The sequence below is a fragment of the Trachypithecus francoisi genome, unplaced genomic scaffold (genome assembly GCF_009764315.1).
Source record: "Trachypithecus francoisi isolate TF-2019V2 unplaced genomic scaffold, Tfra_2.0 Lachesis_group12, whole genome shotgun sequence".
NCBI classification, from domain to species: Eukaryota; Metazoa; Chordata; class Mammalia; order Primates; family Cercopithecidae; genus Trachypithecus; species Trachypithecus francoisi.
In genome coordinates this window covers 73789622-73817526 of record NW_022681457.1, presented here as the reverse complement: position 1 = coordinate 73817526, position 27905 = coordinate 73789622, and the positions used below count along the sequence as shown (strand labels likewise).

General features: G+C 39.2%; 1 protein-coding gene across 4 annotated transcripts in view; it reads right to left on the bottom strand.

Annotated features, from left to right (window-relative positions):
* FAF1 (Fas associated factor 1) overlaps window positions 1–27905 on the bottom strand; it is a 534320-nt gene that overhangs the window by 150196 nt on the left and 356219 nt on the right. For all 4 annotated transcript variants that reach the window (XM_033226429.1, XM_033226430.1, XM_033226428.1 and 1 more), the window contains one exon: window positions 3689–3784. In XM_033226429.1, the coding sequence (XP_033082320.1) occupies window positions 3689–3784 (96 nt within the window). The remainder of the gene's footprint in view (window positions 1–3688; window positions 3785–27905) is intronic.

Below are 27905 nucleotides of genomic sequence, written 5' to 3'. Positions count from 1 at the left end.
AAACGGAGGCTCAGGAACAAGTGGAGGATGAGAAAAAAAAATTAAATGATCATAAAGAAACTGTGTCTGTAGGGCCAGAGATATGATGTAAGAATCAAAATTATCCCAGCTAAAGGACATACAACTACAATCCATAAAATCTAAAACTTGAATGTAACTGCTGGTCTCAAATATTTCCTTCCTAACTCAAAGTTTAAGAAAGTCAATAGCAAAATGATTATTGTTGGCTAGGTGCGGTGACTCACACCTATAAACCCAGCACTTTGAGAGGCCAAGGAGGGCAAATCACTTGAGGTAAGGAGCTCAAAACCAGTTTGGCCAACATGGAGAAACCCTGTCTGTACTCAAAATGCAAAAATTAGCTGGGCATGGTGGCACATGTCTGTAGTCCCAGCTACTTGGGAGGCTGAGGCACGATAATTGCTTGAACCTGTGGGGAGGAGGCTGCAGTGAGCTAAGATTGTGCCACTGCACTTTAGCATGGGCAACAGAGCAAGACTGTCTCAAAAAAAAAAAAAAAAAAGATGATTGTCTTAAAACACACAAAGTCATGTAGGAGAAGAGTAGAATCGGAAAGGCAGCAGAATCACTGGGTAGAAGGTACAATTACACGTATTTCAACTTAATATAAGGAAGACAACAGAAAAAGCTGCTCAAAAATGAAACTGGTTATTATAGGAGGGCAGAACTCCTAATAATAAGATATTATTACTCAGTAATAATAAGATATTACCGAGGTTGAGACTGTTTTAGTTTGGCAAAGCCTCCCAATCCCACACTACCATTTTCTCAAAATAACCTAAATAGTGTGCTAGCCTTACAAATACTGCTCTTCATTATATGGAACTGGCTTCTCTCTGCTGATGGGACCACGCAAATAACACATATAATGGTGAGGGTGAGAGAAGGAAACAAATGAAGTGAAAGTTACCTGTCACCTCTCAGAAAGGACACAAAATAATGAAAAATTTTGGTTGGGGCTAGTTAGCCACCTTTTAATGTTAGTGGGTTTATCCATTAAAGAGTGGAAGTATGACCTACTCGGGCCATTAAAAACAGACTCAAGCACTTTAAAGAAATATCTCATTAAATTATGTCCAGCAATTTCGGCCAAGCAGTGAAACTCAATATTATCTTTCTTTCACAAGGGCTAGTGAGATAAAGTGCTTAAAAAAAAAAAAAAAGTTTGGTCTCTTGAAAAGTAATAAACATTTTTGCAGACCAAGTACAGTATGGTATAATATAGCACAGTCATATTATTAGCAGGGGAAAAAGTTTCCTTCTCTGTGGTTTTCTAAAACATGTTAAAAACCAGAGTGGCAAAGTATAATTTTCACAGGATGACTATAGACTACAGCCTCAATTACGTAGCTCCACCTCTCTCTCACATGTTTAGGTACATATTCAAAGGATTGCTGAACAAGTCCTGTGCTCGCTTCCATAATGGGTGTCCAAAATATACAGGCAGGTTCAATAAAAATGAGCAACCACATTTTGTATAGAATGTAAATGGAAAATTTCTTTTATTGTACTAGCCTAAGCTTTTAAATACTTGAATTGTGCTCTAATTTAAAAAATTCTAGTTTAAGGCCAGGCATGGTGGCTCAAACTTGTAATCCCAGCACTTTGGAGGGCTAAGAAGGGTGGATCATTTGAGGTCAGGAGTTCAAGACCAGCCTCGCCAACATGGTGAAACTCTGTCTCTATTAAAAATACAAAAAAAGAGCCGGGTGTGGTGGCACATGTCTGTAATCCCAGCTACTCGGGAGGCTGAGGCACGAGAATCACTCGAACCCAGGAGGCAGAGGTTGTAGTGAGCCGAGATTGTGCCACTGCACTCCAGCCTGGGTGATAGAGTGAGACCCTGTCTCAAAAAAAAAAAAAAAATATATATATATATATATAGTTTAAATAAAGCTCATCTGTGCTATTTAGTTATGGCCTCCATTGTATACACTTTTAAAGTCCTGGTGATGACTTTTCCTAGCACATAGTAAGAGCTCAATAAATATTTCTTAAATGAGTAAGTTAAAACATCCATGCCCTCTTTCCCATTTCCTTATAACCATGGGTCAGAGTTGAGCAAGAAAGTGCTGTTTGTAGCCATGGAACAGAATTTAGGTATTTCCTCATAATATTCTTTAGGCTCGGGCTGGGCGCGGTAACTCATGCCTGTAATCCTACCACTTTGGAAGGCCGAGGGGGTGGATCATGAGGTTAGGAGTTCAAGACTAGCCTGGCCAATATAGTGAAACCCCGTCTCTATTAAAAATACAAAAATTAGCCGAGTGTGGTGGCAGGCACCTGTAGTCCCAGCTACTTGGTAGGCTGAGGCAGGAGAATCGCTTGAACCTGGGAGGTGGAGGTTGCGGTGAGCTGAGATCGCGCCATTGCACTCCAACCTGGGCAACAAGAGTGAAACTCTGGTCTCAAAAAAAAAAAAAAAAAAAAAAAAAGAATATATATATATATATTCTTTAGGCTCACATAGACCCAAATAGGTACAACACACACACAAACATGTTCAATCTCATCTGCCCCTTCTCTATGTTTCTTTAGGACACTTGTGTGCAACACTATCACTGCATTTTTTATATTATGCCATCACTATTATTATTATCTTTTTATTATTATTTTTTGAGATGGAGTTTCACTCATTGCTCAGGCTGGAATGCAATGGCACAATCTCAGCTCACTACAACCTCCACCTCCTGCGTTCAAAAGATTCTTCTGCCTCAGCTTCCTGCGTAGCTGGGATTACAGGCATGTATCACCACGCCTGGCTAATTTTGTATTTTTAGTAGAGATGGAATTCTCCATGTTGGTCAGGCTGGTCTTGAACTCCTGACCTCAGGTGATCCACTCACCTTGGCATCTCAAAGTGCTGGGATTACAGGCGTGAGTCACTGCACCCGGCTACTGTTATTTTATTATCTATCACCCTTGACTCTGAGCACTTTGGTATAGGTACAGTGTTACTCATTTTTGTTCTCTAAAAATATGAAGCACAGTGTCTGTCTCATAGTAAGTGCTCCAACCCAATGAGTTAAAGGACTTTCAGGGTCAATCCTCATGAATCTACTCTACTACACAGTCAACAGCAAAAAAAGTTTCTTTTTTCTTTTTTGAGATGCATTCTCATGCTGTTGCCCAGGCCGGAGGGCAGTGGCGCGATCTCGGCTCACTGCAACCTCTGCCTCCTGGGTTCAAGCAATTCTCATGCCTCAGCCTCCCAAGTAGCTGGGATTACAGGTGTCTGCTACCACACCTGGCTAATTTTTGTATTTTTAGTAGAGACGGGGTTTCACTGTGTTGGCCAGGCTGGTCTCGAACTCCTGGCCTCATGTGCTCTGCCTGCCTCAGCCATCCAAAGTGCTGGGATTACAAGTGTGAGTGACTGTGCCCAGACTAGAAAGTTCTTTGTTAGCCTGATAGTTCTAAGTAAAAATCATTTCAACCAATCCACCTGAATTCTGTCTATTGAAACATAAAACTAACAGAGAAAGAAGGAGCACATTAGTAATAACCTTGCATGGACAGTTTCTGCCTTCAAGAATTTACCAAGATATAATTAATGCTATATTAACTTTATCTATTCATTGCTCTGATAGATAAAAAAGAAAGGGAAATGGGCAGGTAGGTGGGGGATGGGCCTTCTGTTCAATGAAAAGCTGGCAACCAGGCTTACTTCTTCTGACTGTTCCCGGGTCTGTGCAGGTGAAGATCTTCTTCCCACTGTAAGTCGATGGCAGGGATAAGAGAGCCCTGATTCAGCAAGACACATCTGCAAAAAGTAGAATCCATCATTTGTAACCAAAACACGGCCATGTTTCACAAAAGGATTTTACCTTTCAGGTATTTTCTATTATTGCTGAAGCTAGATTAGAACGTTAACTCTAGTATCCTGGGTATTGCATTACCAGGAAGGCTTTGAAAATTTGAAATTCTTCCACACATGAGATGTTATGGTAGCCAAGGCTAATTTTCATTAGATGATAGATTGAGGCTCCAGGAAACTGTAATGAGCCCCAAATAAGGCAAAGTATACACACTTGCCCCCAATCCCTCACTGCCTCAATGTGCGTCTGCTACTTTTCTGATTAGCAGAATAATACCTCAGTTTCCTAACTCTGAGGGCAGTAAGGATAGAAATATAAAATTGTAGGTGAGATACAGAATTTAACATTTCCCTAAGATACATATACCAAAAATATATAAAAACCTAAGTTTAGGTTTTACCCTAAAGGAAGCTGCCTTATATTTGAGTAGTTACAAAAGTTCTCCTATTACAGGTGCTTCATTTTCAGTACTTCATTTTCAATCCACTGTTTAAACAGATTAGCCTTAAATAACCTGAATCAATGATGCTTCAGATTCTCAGAGAGTTTACTTGTCAAAACTGGTTAATAAAGAAGACAATGATAAGACATTGTCTTATCCTAGAGGTATAATCTCACAATTGCAAGTATTAAAAGTCCTTGTAAACCTGCCTTTAAAAGATTCTTTGAAAAATGTCTTGGGAAGACGATGAATATACATATATAGGACAAATGAAACCAAACCAAAACAAAAAAATAAGCAAATGAAAAAATTACAACTGTCCTTAATGACACCTAGATAGGGGTAGTATTTGATTACTACTTTCTCCACAGTGTAGGGATAATAAGGTTGAGTTTCTGGGTAAAGCAATGAGAAAATGCCTAGCACACAGTAGTGGCTCAACAAACATTACTTTTTACTAGTCTGTGAAGAATACCTGTGGCTTGAAATAAAATGTCCAGTGAGAAGGATGGACTCTAGAAAACATGTCTTTAGCAGAAACACCTTCCTCACCTACGGTGTTCCATGAGAGAAGCCCACTGTCATCTTGTATTTTGGGGTCTTTCTAAGTTAGCCTGTTCCTTAATTAACACAAGAATAGTTATCTCATTCAATTATTTAGTCTTTACAATGTCAACCAAAAAGAAAAAAAAAGTGACCCTAGTGGTGATGATGATGCTTATATATAAAAAATGCCTATAGAATTTGAATAAATATCATGAAATGTGAGGGTAGATACAAAAGCAGTATTTGTAAATTAACATTACATAATATTAACATTATTTTAAGTATATGTGTCCAATTAAATAATTTGACAATTGGTTGGGCGCGGTGGCTCAAGCCTGTAATCCCAGCACTTTGGGAGGCCGAGACGGGCGGATCACGAGGTCAGGAGATCGAGACCATCCTGGCTAACATAGTGAAACCCCGTCTCTACTAAAAAATACAAAAAACTAGCCGGGCGAGGTGGCGGGCGCTTGTAGTCCCAGCTACTCGGGAGGCTGAGGCAGGAGAATGGCTTAAACCCGGGAGGCAGAGCTTGCAGTGAGCTGAGATCCGGCCACTGCACTCCAGCCTGGGCGACAGAGCGAGACTGTCTCAAAAAAAAAAAAAAATTGACAATTTTACTACATCAACACAAAAAGTTTATGCATTTAAATTATCCAAAGAAAACCTTTTTTTTCACAAAAATCATAATTATTTTACAGTATTTATATTTTTAAGACCACATCTTAAGGAAAAAGTAGCTGTAGTAGGCAAGAATTTAATTGTTCTTGTCAGCTGTTAATGATTGAAATATAAGGATGGTAAATCATTTTTTGACAAGATATGAAGAAAAATGACCAAAATTAAATAAATTTGCTCTGTTAAAAAGTAACCCATGGACAGGCAGGCACTTAACAAATTCTTGTTGACTGCTAAAGGAACTTTTTCTATTTAATAACAGGAGACAGCTAAGTGTAGAATGGACTTTTAAACTCAGAGTGTCCTGAGTTCAAATTCACTTCTACTACTCACTCAAATCAATATTTTACATCTCAAAACTAAGTTTCCTGGCTGGGCGTGGTGGCTTATGCCTGTAATTCCAGCACTTTGCAAGGCCAAGTCAGGAGGATAGCTTGAGCTCAGGAGTTCAAGACCAGCTTGGGCAACATAGTGAGATCTTGTCTCTAAAAACATAAACAAAAGATTAGCTGGGTACTGGAGTGCACACCTGTAGTCCCTGCTACTTGGGTTGCTGAGGCAGGAGGATCACTTGAGCCCAGGTGGTCAAGGCTGCAGTGATCCATGATCACGCCACTGTACTCCAGCCTGGGTCACAGAGTGAGACCCTGTCTCCAAAAACAGAAAAAACAATTAGCTGGGCATGGTGGCACACACCCATAGTCCAGCTACTAGGGAGGCTGAGATGGGAGGACTGCCTGAGCCTAGGAGATCAAGGCTGCAGGGAGCTGAGATCATGCCACTGTATTCTAGCCTAGGTGACAGAGCAAGAACCTGTCTTTAAAAAAAAAAAAAAGGCTAAGTTTTTTGTTCTATAAAATTAACATGACCTTTCCTAACAGGCTTTCTGTGAGGATGGCTTAAATGAGAATACACTTGCTACATAGTAGATATTCCATCAGTGAGTGAATACTCAAAGTCCACTTGAAGTTTTTTCTTTTCTTCTTACAGTGTTTAGTGTTAAGAACATACTGTGCTGGGCACAATGGCTCACGTGCTGGGCATGGTGGCTCACGCCTGTAATCCCAGCACTTTGGAAGGCTGAGGACAGCGGATTACCTGAAGTCAAGAATTCGAGACCAGGTTGATGAACATGGTGAAACCCCATTTCTACTAAATAAAAAAATTAGCTGGGCGTGGTGGTTCATGCCTGTAATTCCAGCTACTTGGGAGGCTGAGGCAGGAGAATTGCTTGAACCCAGGAGGAGGAGGTTGCAGTGAGCTGAGATTGGGTCACTGCACTCCAACCTGGGCAACAAGAGCGAAACTCCGTCTCAAAAAAAAAGGAACATACCAACTATGTGATTCTCAAAGTACGTACTCTAGGCACAGGGTTCTTGAGATTCTTTCAGGAGTTCCATTAGGTCAAAATTATTTCATAATAGGCCGGGCGCGGTGGCTCAAGCCTGTAATCCCAGCACTTTGGGAGGCCGAGACGGGCGGATCACAAGGTCAGGAGATCGAGACCATCCTGGCTAACATGGTGAAACCTCGTCTCTACTAAAAAAATACAAAAAATTAGCCGGGTGAGATGGCGAGCGCCTGTAGTCCCAGCTACTCGGGAGGCTGAGGCGAGAGAATGGCGTAAACCTGGGAGGCGGAGCTTGCAGTGAGCTGAGATCCGGCCACTGCACTCCAGCCTGGGCGACAGAGCGAGACTCTGTCTCAAAAAAAAAAAAAAAAAAAATTATTTCATAATAATACTTAAATGGCATTAGACTTTTTCACTGTGTTTTATTTATTTATTTTCTTGAGAGGGAATCTCGCTCTGTCACCCAGGCTGGAGTGTGGTGGTACGACCTTGGCTCACTGCAACCTCTACCTCCCAGGTTCAAGTGATTCTCCTGCTTCAGTCTCCAAAGCAGCTGGGATTACAGGTGCGTGCCACCATACCTGGCTAATTTTTGTATCTTTGTAGAGACGGGGTTTTAACACGTTGGCCAGGCTGGTCTTGAACTCCTGACCTCAGGTGAACTGCCCGTCTCAGCCTCCCAAAGTGCTGGGATTATAGGTGTGAGCCCCACCATGGCTGGCCGCACTGTGTTTTTATACTGATATTAAAAAAAGCAACGGTGGGCAAATCTGCTGATACTTCAGCACAAATTAAGGTAGTAGCACCAAACTGTTAAAAATCTCCAGTTCCATGTACTCTCTGTAAAAATGGCAGTTTCATTTAAGAATGTCCCTGTTAGATCAGTAAAAATTGTTACTTTTAATTAAATTTTGACTCTTAATACATGTCTTTTAACATTCTATGTGACAAATGGGAAGTATGTATAAAGCACTTGTACAGCATACCAAAGCACAATGGATGGCTTGAAGAAAAAGCACTTGTGTTTGAGTTATATGCTGAATCAGCCACTTTTTTTCATGAAACACCATTACTACTTAAACAAATGATGGGCAGACAAACTGGTTATTTGGATTTGGTATTTGGGTAAGCATCCCTTATTCAAAATGCTTGGGACCAGAGGTGTTTCAGACTTAGAACTGTTTTGGATTTTGGAATATTTGCATCATACATACCTAACAGTTGAGCACTCCGAATCTAAAAATCCAAATCTGAAATGCTCCAATGAGCATTTCCTTTCAACATGATGTTGCTACTTAAAAAGTTACAGATTTCCAGATTATGGGTACTCAACCTGTGATTGAGTATCCCTAATTGCTGAACATTTTCTCCAAAATGAATGAAGTGAGACTACCACTTCAAGGGACAGGTTTGACAGTATTAATTGCGAATGACAAAATTTGAGTTTCCACATAAAAATTCAGAGTTTTAAAAACTATCAGCCATCATGAGCTTGACAGCTTCTCAATACTTAAAGCCTCTGTGATGAGCTCAGTAGTTATATTAATAGATGTGATTTTTTATATCATATAATGTGTCAACATTTGGAAAATCTGCATAACTCACAAGACCAATATTCTCCAAATGAACAGTGATTGCATAATGTTATAAAATTATCTATGGATAAAGGTTTAATTCAAAGTGTGAGGCATACCAATGTATCTCACTATGACAAAGTATTAATGCAAAAAGTATACTGATAGGGTTTCAGATTCTACAATGAAAGTAACATTTAGCTCTACCTGAGAAAGCTCCGTGCCACACATACACACACACACACAAATTAAAATAAAAGAAATAAAACTAACCTTTAGGAAACTACCACTTCTTGAGTTCTAGTTTAGTATCAAAGAATAATAGCTATAATTATTTGAAAAGACTATTAAAATACTCCTCCCTTTTCCAACTACAGATCTGTATGAGGTCAGATTTTCTTCATATCTTCAACCAAAAAAAATTCATTACAACAGGTTTAGTGCAGAAGAAGGAAGACACAAAAATCCAGTTGTCTTTTATTAAGACAGACATTGAAGAGATTTGTAAAAGTATAAAAACAATGTCACTTTACTTACTGAATTCTTAGAAAATATAATTACTTTGTGTAAAATTCTATTTATATTAACATGTAATTCACTTGTTATCTTAAACATTTTCTTCAATATTAATTTTTAGAATGGTAAATGTCAATGAATATAATCCATATAAACAAAAGCTCTCTGGGGTCTTTGATGATTTCTTTACAAGTGAAAAAGGATCCTGAGACCAAAAAGCTGAGAACTGCTGAACTATGTAATGTGTACATGTGCAACTAATTTTCATGAATAATGATGACTATTATTTGAAACAACTGAGAAGACAAAAAAGCTCTTTTGTGAAATCTTAGAATCTTTTTGATGTTTCTTCTTTACATAATAAACAAAGCATAAAATATTTTCCTTGTATTATTCTTTATGTTATTCTTCATACGAAAATAAAATACTAGGACAATATGCAAAGGAAAACTCCTGTAAACCACCATGACTGATCACTGGCTATGTCTAACAAGTTGTTAGTAAAACACAGTATTATCATTTTAAGCTTGGTCCTCAGAGCATTTAAGGCCATTCTTAATACTTCTTTCTTTAAAAATATGAATTAGTAGGCTGGGCGCAGTGGCTCACACCTGTAATCCCAGCACTTAGGGAGGCCAAGGCGGGTGGATCACTTGAGGTCAGGAGTTGGAGACCAGCCTGACCAACGTGGTGAAACCCCATCTCTATAAAAATACAAAAGTTAGCCGGGCATGGTGGCGGGAGCATGTACTCCCAGGTACTCAGGAGGCTGAGGCAGGAGAACTGTTTGAACCTGGGAGGCAGAGGTTGCAGTGAGCCGAGATTGAACCACTGCACTCCAGCGTGGGTGAGACTCAGTCTCAATTATATATATATACACATACATATTCATATATACACATAGATATTCATATGTATACATATTCATATATACACATAGATATTCATATATACATATATTCATATATATACATAGACACTCATATATATGTGAATTAGTTCTTCAAATTATTTTTTATTTTATAGCCAAATTTTAACCCTCTCCCAAATACATGCTTGCAGTCTCTTTTTTTCTAATTATAAATGACAAAGACTAAGACATTTTAAGAGTACTGTAAGCTATAAAACTTGTTATGGGACCTTGGGTCAGTAACCAAGAGTCTTAACATCTCCTTTTGTAAAATATAGGTACGACCAACTACATGGCCTCTCAGATCCCTTCTAGCCCTAATGGGCTATGATCTTCATACATCACTAAGGAGATTTGGTTATGTCACCTGCAGACTCCTTGCTCTGCATGTGACACACACACCAACACAACTGAACAAGATTCAAACTAGAGCTTTACTGTTTGTATCTTTTATTCACTCAGTTTGTAAAATACAATTCTCTTGTGTTTTAAGAAGAACAATTATTATGAGACATTTTTTAAAAACCGTATCTCAAGCTTATCATCATCCTAACATGGCACTGATGTAATTTCATCCAGATTTGGGAATGCTACTGGATATTAGCATTGAATACACTGCACTGATGGTCTTCTTAATCCATGTATTTGTATGTCAAGATGTATCCAATTATACACTTAAAAAATGTATGGCTTATTACAGGTCAATTATACTTCAATAAGGCAGTATTCAGTGTTATTAATACACGCATTTATATCCTCATATAAAGTATTTTTTTTTTGAGACAGTCTCACTCTGCCACCCATGCTGGAGTGCAGTGATATGATCTCGGCTCACTACAACCTTCACCTCCCAGGTTCAAGTGATTCTCCTGCCTCAGCCTCCTGAGTAGCTGGGACTACAGATGCATGCCACCAAGTCCGGCTAATTTTTGTATTTTTGTAGAGATGGGGTTTCATCATGTTGCCCAGGCTGCTCTTTAACTCCTGACCTCAAGTGATTTGCCCGCCTCGGCTTCCCAAAATGCTCAGATTCTAGACAGGAGCCACCTCACCCAGCCTAAAGTATTGCTTTTTGACATATGTATACATATACCCATGACACCATTCAGTATTTTAAAAAACAGTTGTATAATAACTGCTATTAAGAGCTCAATATGTATTGTTACTACACAAAGTGCTTCATATGCACTACCCCACTTAATACTCATAATAACTCTGCCAGGTAAGGATTATAATTCCCATTTTAGAGATGAGGTTACTAAACCTCACACAGAATAAGACGGTTGCCCAAAGTCAAACAGGTACTGAGTGGTGAACCCAAATTAAAATTCAGGCAGTTTATCTCACAACCATTTTAAAAGTATCCAATCAAACAACTATTAAGGCTCTAAGATATCTTGTCTATCTGATAACCAATAATTACTTTCTTTTTTTTTTTTGAGACGGAGTCTCGCTCTGTCGCCCAGGCTGGAGTGCAGTGGCCGGATCTTGGCTCACTGCAAGCTCCGTCTCCCGGGTTAACGCCATTCTCCTGCCTCAGCCTCCCCAGTAGCTGGGAATACAGGCGCCCGCCATCTCGCCCGGCTAGTTTTTTTTTTTGTATTTTTTAGTAGAGACGGGGTTTCACCGGGTTAGCCAGGATGGTCTCGATCTCCTGACCTCGTGATCCGCCCGTCTCGGCCTCCCAAAGTGCTGGGATTATAGGCTTGAGCCACCGCGCCCGGCCAATAATTACTTTCTTTGGCTTAATTAAAACAGCTACTCCTAGAGACCATCAGTTAGTCAGAAACCACATAAAAAGTGCTTAACATATGTCTACCACACATGACAACTCTGTAAATTAAAAACTATCATGATTGTACAAATCATAAAACAACCGTCGAGTGGTGGAGTAACTTGTCCGAGATAAATCAGGTACCAGATGGCAAACCAAATTTAACTCCAAAAGCCATGGAGTTTTCTACAACATCACATTTCCAATGTAAGTAAGGCTTTTTATGGTAAGGAGTCCTGAAGATGTCTGCTGGAATACCCCTTCTAAATTTTCAGATGCTTACTGTTCAACTAAACAGATTACTGAGGTGGTTTTAAACCAAACTGAGTCATGAGGCTAACATTTCATTTACTGCCAACCAAAGCACAAATCAAAAAAGCTTATTTATTTTTATTCACAATCCGAGATTTCTTCTGCCCTCCCCCCAGCCATTTTGTTGTCACTTATGTGCTAGAAAAGTCACACAGAGCTTTAACTTGTGGCAGGTTGAAGCAAGCTTATTAAGAATGCTAGTTACCAAGTATACATGCACTTGTCTGGACTAGCCCACTGCCACATTCTTGTAGCAGGGTTAAACAGCAGTTTAGTCACCTCATAAAAAGGCACACTGTTAAAAAGGAAGTGACTAATAATATTCTGGAACCAACAGAATATTAAAAGACATGTGCAGGTCAAGATCAATTATCAACAAAACTCCTGTGTAAATAGCTCAAAAAACTGTGTTCTCTGCTTGGCCTTGCTGTGTTATAGTCCTCAATTGATTTGGCAAGTTGGTCAAGTTTAATGAAATAAACACCAACAGTTACAAGTTCTGAGGCTTTTTGCTACGTACATAAACACAAATGCTACCATGGAAGCAACCGTAGTTGGAAGAAACAAGGATGGCTGCTATACATGGCTTCATTTTACACACAAGATATTAGATTTGGAAGAGTCCTCAGAATTCATCAGTTGCTTGTATCCCAACCAGGAGATCTTGAAGCCTTAGCTGAGTCAAGTGCTGCTGCCATACCTTCCCCTACCCAGCATCTCCCTTGCCCCATTCCAAGCTAGTAATGAGAATTTCCAGAGAGAAGGTACCGGCAGCCTTCTCTTAAACTTCTATCAGTAATCCTATCATCCTCAACAGATTCCAAATGAAAGGCAGTTTCTCCTCACAAGGTAAGAGTCTAATCCTCTCACTTAACAGGGAAAGAAATTGAGGTATAGAGAGGTAAAGTGTTTGTCTCAAGTCTCACATCTGCTTAATGATAGCACAAGCATGTTCTCTTCTTGACTCCTAATCTTGGTTTTTCTTTTTCTTCTTTTTTTTTTTGAGACAGAGTCTTGTTGTGTTACCCAGACTGGAGTACAGTGATATACAATTACGGCCGACTGCCACCTCAATCTCCTAGCATCAAGCAATTCTCCCACCTCAACCTCCTGTGTGGCTGAGTCTACAGGTGCATGCCACCATGCCCAGCTAATTCTTAAATTTTGTGTAGAGATGAGGGTCTCCTTATTTTTTTGTAAAGATGGAGTCTTATCATGTTGACCAGGCTGGTCTTGAACTCCTGGGCTCCCCCTTTCGGCCTCTCAAAGTGCTGGGATTATACCTGTGAGTCACCACACCCAGCCAACTATGTGTTTTTTGAACATGTTACACAGTTAATTGTAAAATACTAACAACTGTCTTGATTTAATTATCTCATATTTTCTTTTAAAAGCTTTTGGAAATATATATAATAAATTTAAATGCTCCTTGCTTACTTTTTTGGTTTCTTTTGTTTAATCTGGTGGGACTCTCAAAATCAAGGAGAATCACCTGATGCTATTTTTCTATAATTACCTACTTTTATGCTTCCTTATACTGTCCCAACATTATCTTGAGATTTTGGCTATCAAAAAGAGGTTGCTCAACAGAAAAGCTTTTTTTTTGTATCTTCTAGGGCATTTCATCACCTAAAACCAGATTACATCATAGGGTGATAAAGAGCTGCTCACTGTAACAGAATTAGCAAAATTTCTAAATGGATATGCTTTTATAACTAAGTACAGATATCAATATTCTTGTACTTCATTACTTATTGATTTTAGTGAGTACACTAGAAGAGGTTCTGAAGTATTTTACATCATTAAAATACTTCTGAAGAGCATTAAGTTACACAATAGGAAATACAACCCAATTAGACCAGCCTAACATTGTCTAGTGGCATAGTCCCTCATACCTATTCAGAGAGAATGGTCAACTTTATCTATATAAAAAAGTACTATCCTCAGGTAAGTAAGTGCTCAAGATGTTATTTGTAAGGCAACTTTAAACCAAAGTATTTCAGCTGAATCAAGAACTCTGTTTCAAAGTCAACTTTTTTTTTTTTTTTTTTCCACAGAGGCCAATAATCCACACTATGAATTAAAATAGCCCTTCTTTCTCAGTTCCTATCACTACAGCTTTATGTCATTTAGTTGCTTATGAGCACCCTCTGGTGGAGGGCAGAAGAGGGAAAAGAACATATTAAACATACTGCTTATAACCAGTAAGAATAGTGAGGGGGAAAAAGAGATCTGGAATATGTGCAGACTTCTCTTGACTCTGCTTTTCTTCCTCATATTATTTGATAATTCAGAACTATTTGTTGAATGTTATACTAACCATATAGTTACTCAGAGTTGACAACGTATTCAATAAATATTAAGTTATTATACGTCAGGCACTTGGATCCAAATAACCTGGCTTTGGATCCTGGCTTTGATATCTAATGTCATTTCTCAGGAAAGCTGCTTATGTCAAAAGATCTGTTTCCTTGTCTGAGAAATGGGAATAATATGTTTGTTGACAGCAATAAAAAGATAAGTGAAAAAATATGTAGCATAGTGGACTAGATTTTCAACTTTAAAAAAATAAAAATCACACACCACTTCATCTTTGTCTCCTTGCCAGAAGGAAGGATTATCAAATAGGTGTTTTTAGTTGCAATGCCCAATTATTTCTGTTTTTAAGAATCTAAGCCTAGATGACAGAATTGGTATCATTTAAGTATTTTTATACCAACTTATGTCAATTAAACTGTATTAGTACATGTTCTAAAACATACACACAACAACAAAATATATTATTCAGTCTTTTCCATACTAAAGATATCCAAATGATGCTGACCAATATTAAAGAAAAATTTCTTCCTAAGTAAACAAATTTAAATTATTAAGACAGAAGGGTTTCTTATCATTTCCCACATGACATTCTTGTGAGTGCCAACCTGTGGAGAGCATTTTTGTTTAGATATATTGTAGCTGTGAGAGTTTCTAAGGGCCCATATCTTACATCACTCATTACCTACTTATGACAGGGAATTTCGAAAGGATACATTACACAGCCATGTCCAAAAGTGGAACTTGCTTCAGGTTTCCCATTCAATTCCTGCGACAGGAACTAAACCAAAATTGAGAGAAAGAACAACAGGCTATTGGAGGCAAAAAGAACAAGAACAAAAACAAACAAACGAAAAACTAAAAAGGGTATCTCTGTCTGCTGCAATGACTTTGGGAGACCAGTTAAGCCTCCTGAGAACATTTAGCTCAAAAACATTTAATTAGCCTGTAAGCCACCGTTTTTTTTTTTTTTTTTTTTTTTTTTTTCCCTGTTACCACCATTAAAGCAAGAATTGTTCTTTTACATCTTTAGGCTTCATGGTGCTCTTGTATGACTTCTTTCTCCCATAAGTCGGCCTGTGGTATGATTCCATGTGTGTAAATACTTGGGAAGAACACTATATATAGATCAAAGGACCTGGGTTAAAACTCTAAATCTGCCTCTTACTCATTCTGTGACCTTGATCAACTCTCTTCTCTAAGTTTTATCACCTGTATGATGAAAAAATTGGACTAGATGATTCTCATGTTTTCTCTCACCCTGAAAACAGTTTCAGTCTGATGTTCAAGGCCATAACCCTGCCCACCTTTCCAGCCATTACCTCCCACTACTTTTGTATACAGGTTTGTTTGCTCAATGATCCAAAAATGTGCCTTGCACCTGCCTACTCTTAGGCTTCTGTTCATTCCATTACTTTTGCCTGGGTTTCCCTCACCATTCTTTTCCACCTGTCTATTTCTTAGGTATGTGAAGATAACACAAGAAAAATTTAAGTGACAGAACTTCTTCAAAACTCAGCTCAATCTCTTTCTGAAAGCCTTCTATATAACCTCCCCAATTTCACATTTTTTCTCTATCTCCAAAACACTTGGTATCTTTTAGTAGTCAATCATATCCAGTGACACTTGGACAAATCTTCCAGAAATAAACCTCATTTATTCAGCTAGTTCCTAAAGGGAGACCCAGAATCCCAGGTGGGAACTGAGTAGACAGAGGCAATGTAGATGTCACAGTGATGCAGGGCAGGCGAGTCCCAAAACGGGGGCTTAGCACAGGAGGGTTCGTGGCTTTGCCCAGAAAAGAATTCAAGGTGGGCTGGAGGTGTTAGCAACTTTTATTGAAGTGGCAGCGTACAACAGTAGCAAAGCGTACTGCTCCTTGTGGAGCAGGACTCCCCCATAGGCAGTGTGCTCACAGTGGCAGCTCAAAGGCTGTTCTGCAGTCATATTTATACCCACTTTTAATTACATGCAAATTAAGGGGTGATTATGCAGAAATTTCTAGGAAAAGGGGTAACTTCTGGGTTGTCTGGTTGTTGACATGGAAAGGGGCAGTAACTTCTAGGTGTTGCCATGGTAATGGTAAACAGACATGGCACAATGGTGGACATGTCTTATGGAAAGCTGCTTTTGCCCTGTCCCTATTTTAGCTAGTCCTCAATTTGGTCAGGTGCCTGAGCCCTGCCTATGGAGTTCAGTCCCACCTTGCACATCAATAGGCAAAAGTTTTACATGAGTGGGTCAGGAACTGGACCCAAGAGGGGAAAGCCAAATTCCTAGAGATCAAAACTCTGTCATCCTACATCTGTGGAAGTCTGCCCAGGCCATAACCATGTATGACATTTCTGTTCACTAGGGAAATGGTAGTTCTAAGAGAGGCAGCAACATTGCTTCAATGAGTGCAATGGATCAGGGGACCTGCTGTCCTAGGAGGGGAGGGGAAGAAGTAGTATCTTACTGAAGAAGGAGAAATCTTACGCTAAAATATATCCCCATATCTCTCAAATCATTTGTATCACTGACAACGAAGTGTCTGGAAAAATGTGTCATTGTAAGGCAATTTCTTTGGTAGGTAGATGTCATTATACTTCGTTGGAGAGGTATAAAAGCAGAGCAATTATGAACTTGAACTCCGAAGCCATTCTCCTAGGGTTTGAAATCCTGGCTCTGCTGGTTAACAGCTTGCACGACCCTGGACAACCCTCTCACCTTGTCAGTGCCTTAATTTCCACCTCTGTAAAGTCTTATAAGTTACAAGATTGTTGTGAAGATTCAAGAGTATGTGTATCTAAATCTTTCTATCAACCAATGTATCTACCTATGCTTGATTGTATGAATGTTGCTAAATCACTCTGGGGGACAGTACTATAAGTAGACAGACAGTACTATAAGTAGAGTGCAAAATACCATTATCCACTCACGTAACTAATAGTTACTGAGCAACCACAATGTGCCAAGACCTCAGCTGAGTGCTAGAGATAAAGCCAATGGTGAACAGTTTCTGCTTTGATAAAGCCAATAATTTCCCAGGCTTTAGGTTTGTGAATAAAGTATAGATCATGCTAGTTCTATTTTATGCTATTCTGCCTAATCCTTGTTATTCCCTCTTAGTGAGAACGAACCTGGCATAGTTTGCCACATTGCCATTTCACAGGCAAGAAAAATGAGGCTCATATTTTCACCCAGAATTGATAACAGAGCTAACAGACAGCAAAACAGAGTCAGAACTAACTTTATCTCTAGTATTGATTTGAGGCAAGGTCTCACTCTGTCATCCAGGCTGGAGGGCAGTGGCTTGATCACAGCTCTCCACAGCCTTGACCTCCCAGGCTCCAACAATTTTTCCACTTCAGCCTCCTGAGCAGCTGGGACTACAGGAACATGCCATCTGGCCAACTTTTTTTTTTTTTTTTTTAGTAGAGTCTTGCTATGTTGCCCACACTGGTCTTGAAATCCTAGGCTCAAGCAATCCTCCTACCTTAGCTTCTCAAAGTGCTGGGATTACAGGTGTGAGCTACTGCGCCTGGAGATTCCCAGCTTTTAAAAATGACATCATCTCCACCTGAAACGTAAACCAGCCAGGCTGACTTGTCAAGCTTTTAATTTTGGGGATGCAGGAACATGGTAAAGCTGAATTATGGGAAAAAAAAGTTAAGTCATTAGATTGCCCAAAATATAACTATATTTTAAGACCATGAAAAAAATAAAGAGAACAACTTATGTTGCAAAACCACGTTTCATCTGTTTCCACTCCCCCCACCCTCAAGCCCAGTTAGCTTCTATAGCCAGGAAATTTATAAACAAAAATCTCACTTTAACTTTTCTATACTCTACTCAGGTCAGGCAAACATAGTCATTAGTGATTTGAATTATTTTGCTAAATAAATTGAAGTATACTTTTAAAAGACAGCTGTCAAAGAAAAAGACAATGGATTGTGTTTGGAGAACAGATGGAAAAACATTGATCAAATCTTCCGTGGTTCTTGCTGTACTCCAATACAGTGGTGTTCATATGATGACTTGCAGGTAATTCAGCTCATTCACATACATGTATTACCTGCTTCATATATGATCCATATGCTGATATGTTAAATACACTGAATACCTCTAAAAGAAACTGAAAACCAAACTTTCAAGCATGTTTCTAATTGTGGAAGTATCCTTTCCCAAAAGAGAACATAATTTTCTACACATTACTTGAGATTCCATACCATAATGGCTTACCAAAAAAAGAAGCATGGAAAAAAAGTTTTCTGTTATTAAAACTACTTAAATAAATATCAAAAAGAAACCATGTTAAAATAAAAACAAATGCATGTTTTTCAACAATTTATATTTCATGTTAATTGCTATTATTGCTATTGTTTAATTAGACTGTATGAAAATATTTCTTGAAAGGTATTTAGAAGTTTATACTAAATGGGTGAAAAATCTATCTTGGATGCAGTGTGCTCAGGTTATAAAAGCATCAGTGCTTATTTTATCTCCCCACAAAGTGTTGCTGAGATAATTACTGCTGACAGCTTTATTCAAGGTTCATTTCACTTTTTCTGCTATTTTTCTCTGGTTAGAAGTTCAAGAGAGCCCATGGGAAGCCACACCCCTCACACCTGTTAGGCTTCTTCATGTTACAGAGGGCCAGTATGGACATGTCACTTCAAATTAGCATTGTACCAGGGCACTAACTGTGACAATTACTTATCACAGGTTTAACTAAAGAAAAAAAAAGTTTCTAATTCAACCACAAAAACAGTGTCACAAAATGTAATTTAAACCTGTAAAAGCAGGTTGCATAAAAAACATTCAGAGAGATACAAAATTGGTTCCCAGCGTCGAGCTTTGTGCAGTATCTGAATTATGCAGGAATGCTATACAAGCGAACATTTCCTTTAAAACAAAATCACACCAAAAAGGTAAACAAGGCAGCGCCAGCAATTACACTTTACCAGCCAGCAATGGTGATGAGTGGGCCTCTTTAAATTTACTTCATTGTGCTGGAGTATTTGATTCACTTTGTTAATTCTTTTGTGTCAAGTTACTAATTCAATAATGAAATTTCCAGTTAAAGCAAAGCAGCTACTTTTAGACTTATGAAAGACTTAGCTTTATACTAGGGAGAAAGAATTTTCTTCTAATATTTGCTTTTCTCCACTTATAGACCAGAAAATTATCATTAGACAAGGTAGATATTAACACAAAAAGAAATAGGAAAAACCTCACACCCTTAAATGTGTTTCAAGCTAGTTATTATAAGACTCTCTGTTTCAAGTGCAAAATAATCTCAAAATTATGCCACCTCTGAAAGACCTAGGATAGTTGGAGGTGGTTAATATGGACTGCTGTGAGGCTAATTGTGGATCTTGAGTTAATTACTTTCTGCTGATAGGAGATTTTAAAAATAAATAAGATGGTCTTTTACTCCATTTTTACTTCAATTTAAACTCAAGGAAACACGAGATGATGATGGCTAAAGTCTGGATACTTCATTATTTGCTGCTGCTATTTAGATGAAGACCCAGAAAGTCTGAGAAATATGTCCAAACCATAATCAATGCTAATGTTCACTAGCAAAACGAGAGTGGACAAATCTGTATTTTTCACTATGCATACAATTTGATTCACAAATACCCAGTGCACATTACTTGGTCAGAGTTAACAGGAATTAACTGTCATTTCTCACCCCCCGCCAACCTCCCCACATACCCACACATGTATATACACACGCACAGGCTGGAGGACACAAGGCAGAGCTCATGGAAACTGGCTTCGAAACAAAAAGTGTTAAACACTCATGAAAAGCAAAGGGCAAAATAATGATGCTGAGCAGGAAATTCAACAGAAGAAATTGCTTGTTTGCAGAAAATCACACATATTAGTGAACGAAAACAGTTCGATGATAATCTTGGTATGGCCACATAATTTCAGTATTTTAATAGTTTGACAAATTTAAAAACCATCATACACATGAAAGGTTCATTTTTAGAAATGTAACATTTTCTGAAGATATTTTTCTTCATTTCCCTAACATTTAGAAAGTCACATTAACAAAAGCATATAAAGTCAACACAGGAAATATTGATTATAACAGTCTAGGATCTTATCAAAACAAGCCCTTTGCCTTATTCTGCAATCACAACAAATTCACAGAGAATGAAGACCAAATCTTCAGTTATAATGAAAAGGTTATTTTACTTCAAGCAGGTTCCTCATTTTATTACAAGTTTGACAAATAAAGAGGTTCTGTTCGTGGAAAAACCTCATTATTTTAGAGAGCTACTGTATTAATCAGTGGTCATTTCAGCTCATCATAACCACAACCTTCAAATATGCAAGGAAACATCTCAAGCCTGCTTTGTATGCATGAAGGGTACCAACCAGCCACCTGGCACATGTCTCGTCAATAGTGAGATGCCATTTACCCCTCAACACTGTGGAACTCTTTGGATAGCAAATATAAGAGCTCTGGATATTTTTCCAGCAGCATCTAATTCCTTGGCAAAACCGAGGCAGTTATGCTAACAACTTTGGTCTCGGGACATGGACACAGTGCTGCTGGGCATCTTGTCCTGGCTTTTCCTCCCAGGAAAAAAGAGTCTGAATTAACTATACCATGTTAGGCACACCAGCATAAACAGGTACTATCTAGAAACAAGAAAAAGTAATTTCACCTTGCCAGTTAATCCTTGCTGGTTCAGCCCAGCCAAGTAATTTTTTTGCTTCTGCTCAACTCTTATAACCCTTATTGTGAAGCTCTAGAATTCGTGTTTTGTGATTGAAAAGAACTACAACTTTCATCGTATCTGTGTTTAGGTGACTCTAAGGTCCTTGAAGACATAGCCTGGATCTTATATTCTCAATTTTAGCTGCCACAGGGCTCTTAGTAGGTTGCTTTGCATATGCCACGCAATAAACGTCTAATGCTTTAATTTATATGGGTACTTTTCCTACTTCCTTTGCCAAGATAAAATATGAAAGACTTGTAATTTTCTAGAGAAATATATAACCTATCTAGTCCTATAATCCAAGGCCTGGAAACCACTCCAAAGTGAGATAAATACTAAAAACTATCATTAGAATTTGAATAACTATCTGATTGACATCTGGGCCTCAGTGAAAAGTATAAGGTTCAAAAGCATTCTGACATGATATGGCATATTAAATTTAATTCAGTAGTCACGAAGACTTAAAACTACCAATCAAAATACGCAAAACAAAGACCAATTTACCTTCAACATAATTTGAACTTATGCATCTTCATTTTTTGACAAAGACATACTGTTTTTACTTCATACTTAATGTTTCTGTATAATTAGTTTTGCATTCTAATGTATTTTATCTCTGTGGACTTCATGGGAATTAGAGTAATCTAAGTATCATTCAGCTCTACTTTGTAAGACATGATTGCTCTTAAATTTATGAGGATGAATAAAGTAGCTAATAAAAACATTTTCAAATTTATAATGTATATTAGACATTAAAAAAATCCAACAGGCTTTAAATGTCTCACATAAGAATAATACACAAGGAATTATACTTTTTAGGACTCCCACTCAAGTAAATACAAGAAACAGTAAGTAATCACTCAACATACATGTGTTTATTTACTGGTTCTTCTATATACACATGTATTGCAAGACAAATCTTTTATATTAAAAAAAAAACAAAAAAAAACACACCAGGCTGGGCATGGTGGCTTACACCTGTAATCCCAGCACTTTGGGAGGCTGAGGCAGGCGGATCACAAGGTCAAGAGATCAAGAGCATCCTGGCCAACATAGTGAAACCCCATGTCTACTAAAAATACAAAAATCATCCGGGCATGGTGTCAAGTGCCTGTAATCTCAGCTACTTGGGAGGCTGAGGCAGGAGAATTGCTTGAACCCAGGAGGCAGAGGTTGCAGTGAGTCGGGATTGCGCCATTGCATTCCAGCCTAGTGACAGAGCGAGACTCTCTCTCAAAAACAACAACAAACAAACAAACAAAAACAAAAACAAAAAACCAAGAGACAAAAATGAGAAAACCCTCAGATCCAAAACTCTTTGAAAAAATATTTTGACACACGGTAAAAGAATGATCCATTCCCAAGACAAGCATGTATTCTATGGGCAGACTCACATCTACAGCACTTACTTATGTCAATGCCACAAATCTGAAAGCTGTTGTTAACTCTTCACACCAGGCAGAAACTATTGTTGTGTACAAGTAAGTCTGATTATTCAAAAAACTAGTTTACCTGTAACTTCAAGCTGAATAAATGTATTGAAATATTAGAGTTAAGGGGGGAAAAAAAGAATGTTTATGTGAGTGTAAAAAACTAAAAACTGAAAAATATTTCCTAGAGACTGGGAATAAATCATTTTATAAATTATTTTGATCAACACAGAGTAATAATATTAGAAATCTTCCTTTAAAAACAAAACAAAATGGGCTGGGTGCAGTGGCTCACACCTGTAATCCCAGCACTCTGGGAAGCCAAGGCAGGTGGATCACCTAAGGTCAGGAGTTTGAGACCAGCCTGACCAACATGGAGAAACCCCATCTCTACGAAAAATACAAAGTTAGCTGGGCGTCGTGGTGCATGCCTGTAATCAGGAGGCTGAGGCAAGAAAACCACTTAAACCTGGGAGGCAGAAGTTGCAGTTAGCCAAGATACGCCATTGCACTCCAGCCTGAGCCACAACAGTGAAACTCCATCTCAAAAAAAAAAAAAGAAAATTTCCCAGCAAAATGAGGAAAAAAAATGACGTGAGATTGTGAGCACGATTTTTTTTTTATTTTTTAATTTCAACTTTTATTTTAGACACAGGGAGTACATGTGCAGGATTGTTACATGGGTATACTGCACCCACATAGTCAGCATAGTACCCAATAGGTAGTTTTACAACCCACGCCCTCCCTCCCTGCTCTAGTAGTCCACAGTGTCTACTGTTCCCATGTTTATGCCTGTGTGTGCTCAGTGTTTAGCTCCCACTTGTAAGTGAGAACACAGTATTTGGTTGTCTCTTCGTGCATTACTTAGCTTAGGGTTATGGCCTCCAGCTCCATCCATGTTGCTGCAAAAGATATGCTTGCATTCTTTTTCATGGCAGCATTGTATTCCATGGTGTTTATGTACCGCATTTTATTTATCCAATAAACCACTGATGACCACCTAGGTTGATTCCATGTCTTTGCTATTGTGAATAGCACTGCAGTGAACATATGACTGCATGTGTCATTTTGGTACAATAATCTATTTGCAGGGGGCTGGGGAGGGGCTGTACATACCCGTAATGGAACTGTTGGGTTGAATGGTAGCTCTGATTTAAGTTCTTTGAGAAATCTCCAAACTGCTTTCCACAGTGACTGAACTAATTTACATTCCCACTAACAGTATATAAGTGTTCCCTTTCCTATGCAATCTTGCCAGCATCTACTGTTTTTTGACTTTTTAATATAGTCATTTTTGTCTGGTGTGAGATGGTATCTCATTGTGGTTTTAATTTACATTTCTCTGATGACTAGCATTTTTTCATATGTTTGTTGGATGCTTATATGTCTTCTTTTGAGAAATGTCTGTTTATATCCTTTGTCCATTTTTTAATGGGCTTGTTTTCTGCTTGCTTGTTTCAGTTCCTCACAGATTTCTGGATATAGAATTTTTGTTGGATGTACAGTTTGAAAGTATTTTCTCCCATTCTGTAGGTTGTTTACTCTGTCAATAGTTTATTTTTCTGTGCAGACGCTCTTTAGTTTAATCAGGTCCTACTTGTCAATTTTTGTTTTTGTTGCAACTGTTTTTGGGAACTAAGCCAAAAATTCTTTGCCAAGGCCCTTATTGGGATGGGTATTTCCTACGTTTTCTTCTGGGATTTTTACAGTTTGAGGTTTTACATTAAAATTTTTAATCCATCTTGAGATAATTTTTGTATATTATAAAATTTAAGGTGTCTAGTTTCATCTTTTGCATATGGCTAGCCAGTTATCCCAGCAATTTATTGAAAAGGGAGTCCTTTCCACATTGCTTGTTTTGTTGGCCTTGTCAAAAATCAGATGGTTGTAGGTGTGAACTTTATTCACTTTATACTCAGACTTTATTTCTGAGTCTTCTGTTCTGTTCCATTGGTCTATGTGTCTGTTTTTGTATCAGTACCATGCTAGTTTGGTTACTGTAGCCTTACACTTTAGTTTGAAGTCAGGCAGTGTGATGCCTCCCACTTTGTCCTTTTAGCTTAGTATTGCTTTGGGTATTCAGGCTCTTTTTTGTTTCCATATTAATTTTAGAATTTTTTTTTTCTAGTTTAGTGAAAAGTAACATTGGTAGTTTGATTGGAATAACACAGAATCTGTACATTGCCTTTGTCACTGTGGCCATCTTAATGATACTGATTCTTCCAATGCATGAGCATGAAATGTTTTTCCATTTATTTGCATCATCTCCGATTTCTTTCAGCAGTGTTTTGTGGTTCTCATTGTAGAGATCTTCTACCTCCTTGGTTAGCTGTATTCCTAGGTATTTCATTTTCTTTGTGGCTAATGTAAATGGGATTGTGTTCTTAGTTTCACTCTCAGCCTGGTTGTTACTAGTGTATAGAAATGCTACTGATCTTTGTATACTGATTTTTGTTTTTGTTTTTTTTTTTTTGAGACAGAGTCTTACTCTGTTGCCCAGGCTGGAGCGCAGTGGCATGATAGCGGCTCACTGCAACCTGTGTCTCCCGGATTCAAGCGATTCTCCTGCCTCAGCCCCCCGAGTATCTGGGATTACAGGCATGGGCCACCATGCCCAGCTAATTTTTGTATTATTTGTGGAGACGGAGTTTCACCATGTTGGCCAGGCTGGTCTCGAACTCCTGACTTCAAGAGATCCGCCTGCCTCAGCCTCCCAAAGTGCTGGGATTACAAGCGTGAGCCACCCTGCCTGGCCTAAGAGATCTTCTTGATATTGATTTCTATTTTTATTGCACTGTGTTTTGAGAGTATACTTGGTATGATTTCAATTTTTTTGAATTTATTGAAATTTGCTTTATGGCTGAGCATGTGGTCAATCTTAGAATATGTTCTGTGTGCAAATGAGAAGAATGTACATTCTGTGGTTGTTGGATGGATTGGTCTGTAAATGTCTATTAGGTCCAATTGGTCATGTGTCGAGTCCAGAATTTCTTTTTTAGTTTTCTGCTTCAGTGATCTGTCTAATCCTGTCAGTGGGATGTTGAAGTTTCCCACTATTAGTGTGTGGTTACCTAAGTCTTTTTTTTTTCTTTTGAGACGGAGTCTCACTCTGTCGCTCAGCCTGAAATGCAATGGCATGATCTCAGCTCACTGCAACCTCCGCCTCCCGGGTTCAAGCAATTCTCTGGCCTCAGCCTCCTGAGTAGCTGGGATTACAGGTACCCACCACCACTCCCAACTAATTTTGTATTTTCAGTAGAGATGGGGCTTTACCATGTTGGCCAGGCTGGTCTTGAACTCCTGACCTCTGGTGATCTGGCTGCCTCGGCCTCCCAAAGTTCTGGGATTACAGGCGTGAGCCACTGCGCCCAGCCACCTAAATCTTTTTTTAATGCCAAGAACTTGTTTTATGAATCCGGGTGTTCCAATGCTGGGTGTGCATATATTTAGGACAGTTAAGTCTTCCTGTTGTATTGTACCCTTTATCATTATGTAAGGCCAATTGGTCTTACATTTATTGTCCTTCTTAATTTTTTACTAAAGTTTGTTTTATCGAATATAAGAATAGCAAGGCTTGCTTTTTTTTGAGACAGTCTCACTCTGTCGACCAGGCTGGAGTGCAGTGGCATCATCTCAGCTCACGGCAGCCTCTGGCTCCTGGGTTCCAGCGATTCTCCTGCCTCAGCCTCCCGGGGAGCTGGGATTACAGGCATGCACCACCATACCACCATGCCTGGCTGATTTTTGTATTTTCAGTAGAGATAAGGTTTCACCATGTTAGCCAGGCTGGTCTCGAACTCCTGACCTCATGTGATTCACCAGCCTTGGCCTCCCAAAGTGCTAGGATTACAGGTGTGAGTCAGCACACCTGGCCCCTTGATCTATTATGTTTTCTTTCTGCATGGTAGATCTTTCTCCATCCCTTTACTTCAAGACTGTGGGTGTCATTATGTGTGAGATGTGTCTCTTGAACATAACAGATGGTTATCCTCAAATATGTTTTCCAAGTTGCTTATTCTCTCTTCTCTATTAAAAATGCCAATGAATAGATTTGATCTTTTTTTTTTTTTTTTTTGAGACGGAGCCTTGCTCTGTTGCCCAGGCTGGAGTACAGTGGCACAATCTCAGCTCACTGCAACCGCTGCCTCCCAGGTTCAAGCAATTCTCCTGCCTCAGCCTCCCAAGTAGCTGGGACTACAGGTGCCCACCACCATGTCTGGCTAATTTTTGTATTTTTAGTAGAGACGGGGTTTCACTATGTTGGCCAGGCGTGATCTACCTGACTCGGCCTCCCAAAGTGCCGGGATTACAGGCGTGAGCCACCGTGTCCAGCCTAGATTTGGTCTCTTAACACAATCCCATATTTCTTGGAGGTTTTGTTCATTGTTTTAAATTTTTTCTTTATTTTTGTCTGAGTGAGTTTATTTGAAGAACCATTCTTTGAGCTCTGAGAGTCTTTCCTCCTCTTGGTCTATTCCGCTGTTCATACTTGGATTGTATTATGAAATTCTTGTAGTAAACTTTGAAGCTCTAGAAATTGAGTTTGATTCTTTCTTAAAATGGGTATTTCATCTTTCAGCTCTTGGATCATTTTGCTAGATTCCTTGGATTGGGTTTCAATTTTCTCCTGAATCTCAATGGACTTCCTTGACATCCAGATTCTCAATTCTGTGTCTGTCATTGCAATCATTTTGGAATGGTTAAGAACCATTGTTGGGAAGCTAGTGGACTTGTGTGGAGGTAAGGGGACACTTTGGTTTTTTCAACGGCCAGAGTTCTCGTGTTGATTCTTTCTGTGTGGGTGAATTCTTGCACTTGGTTTCACAGGTGTATATATTAGCAGGATAATTTTTGTTGTTGCAGTTTGAGCTGCAATCCAGTAGATGGTGCTTAAGAGTAATGGCCAGTAGCTAGGCAAATATCCAGCCATATAGATCTTTTGTACTTTCTTGCATTCTCCAGTGTGCTCTGTGGTGTGGGAGGGGAGGAGATGGCTCCCACATCAGGTCTGCTCTTGAGCCTTGGGAGTGCTTCCTCCAATGACTGGCACTGTGCCTGCATTTTCTTTTGTTAGGTGTTCCGGGCCATGGGGCCCCCTCAGGCAGAGGCTGGAGCAGGGAGGTGTGCCGCATGCTTTCCGGACCAGCCCTGTGGAGGAAGGCACACCCTGCTACTACCCTAGTCTAGGAACCTGCACTTCTTACTGTTCTCAGTCCTCTGAGGGTGGGGGTTCCTCTCCTGCTCAAGTGTTGGCCTTAGATCTTGGCTCCATACTCCTAAGCTACATGCCACAGCCCTGGAAGTACCAGGAAGTACACACAGCTCAGGGTGGGGTTATGGCTGTGCTGGGGTTTCTGATATGCTCCTGAATCGCTGGGAAAGTACTCAGGTGAACAGTGCACTCTGGCTGGGCTGCAGAGAGGGTGTTGTGTACACGCTCCTGCAAGGTAGCTAGGAACGGGCCTTTGCAGGAGCCAGTGAGCAGGAGGGCCTGC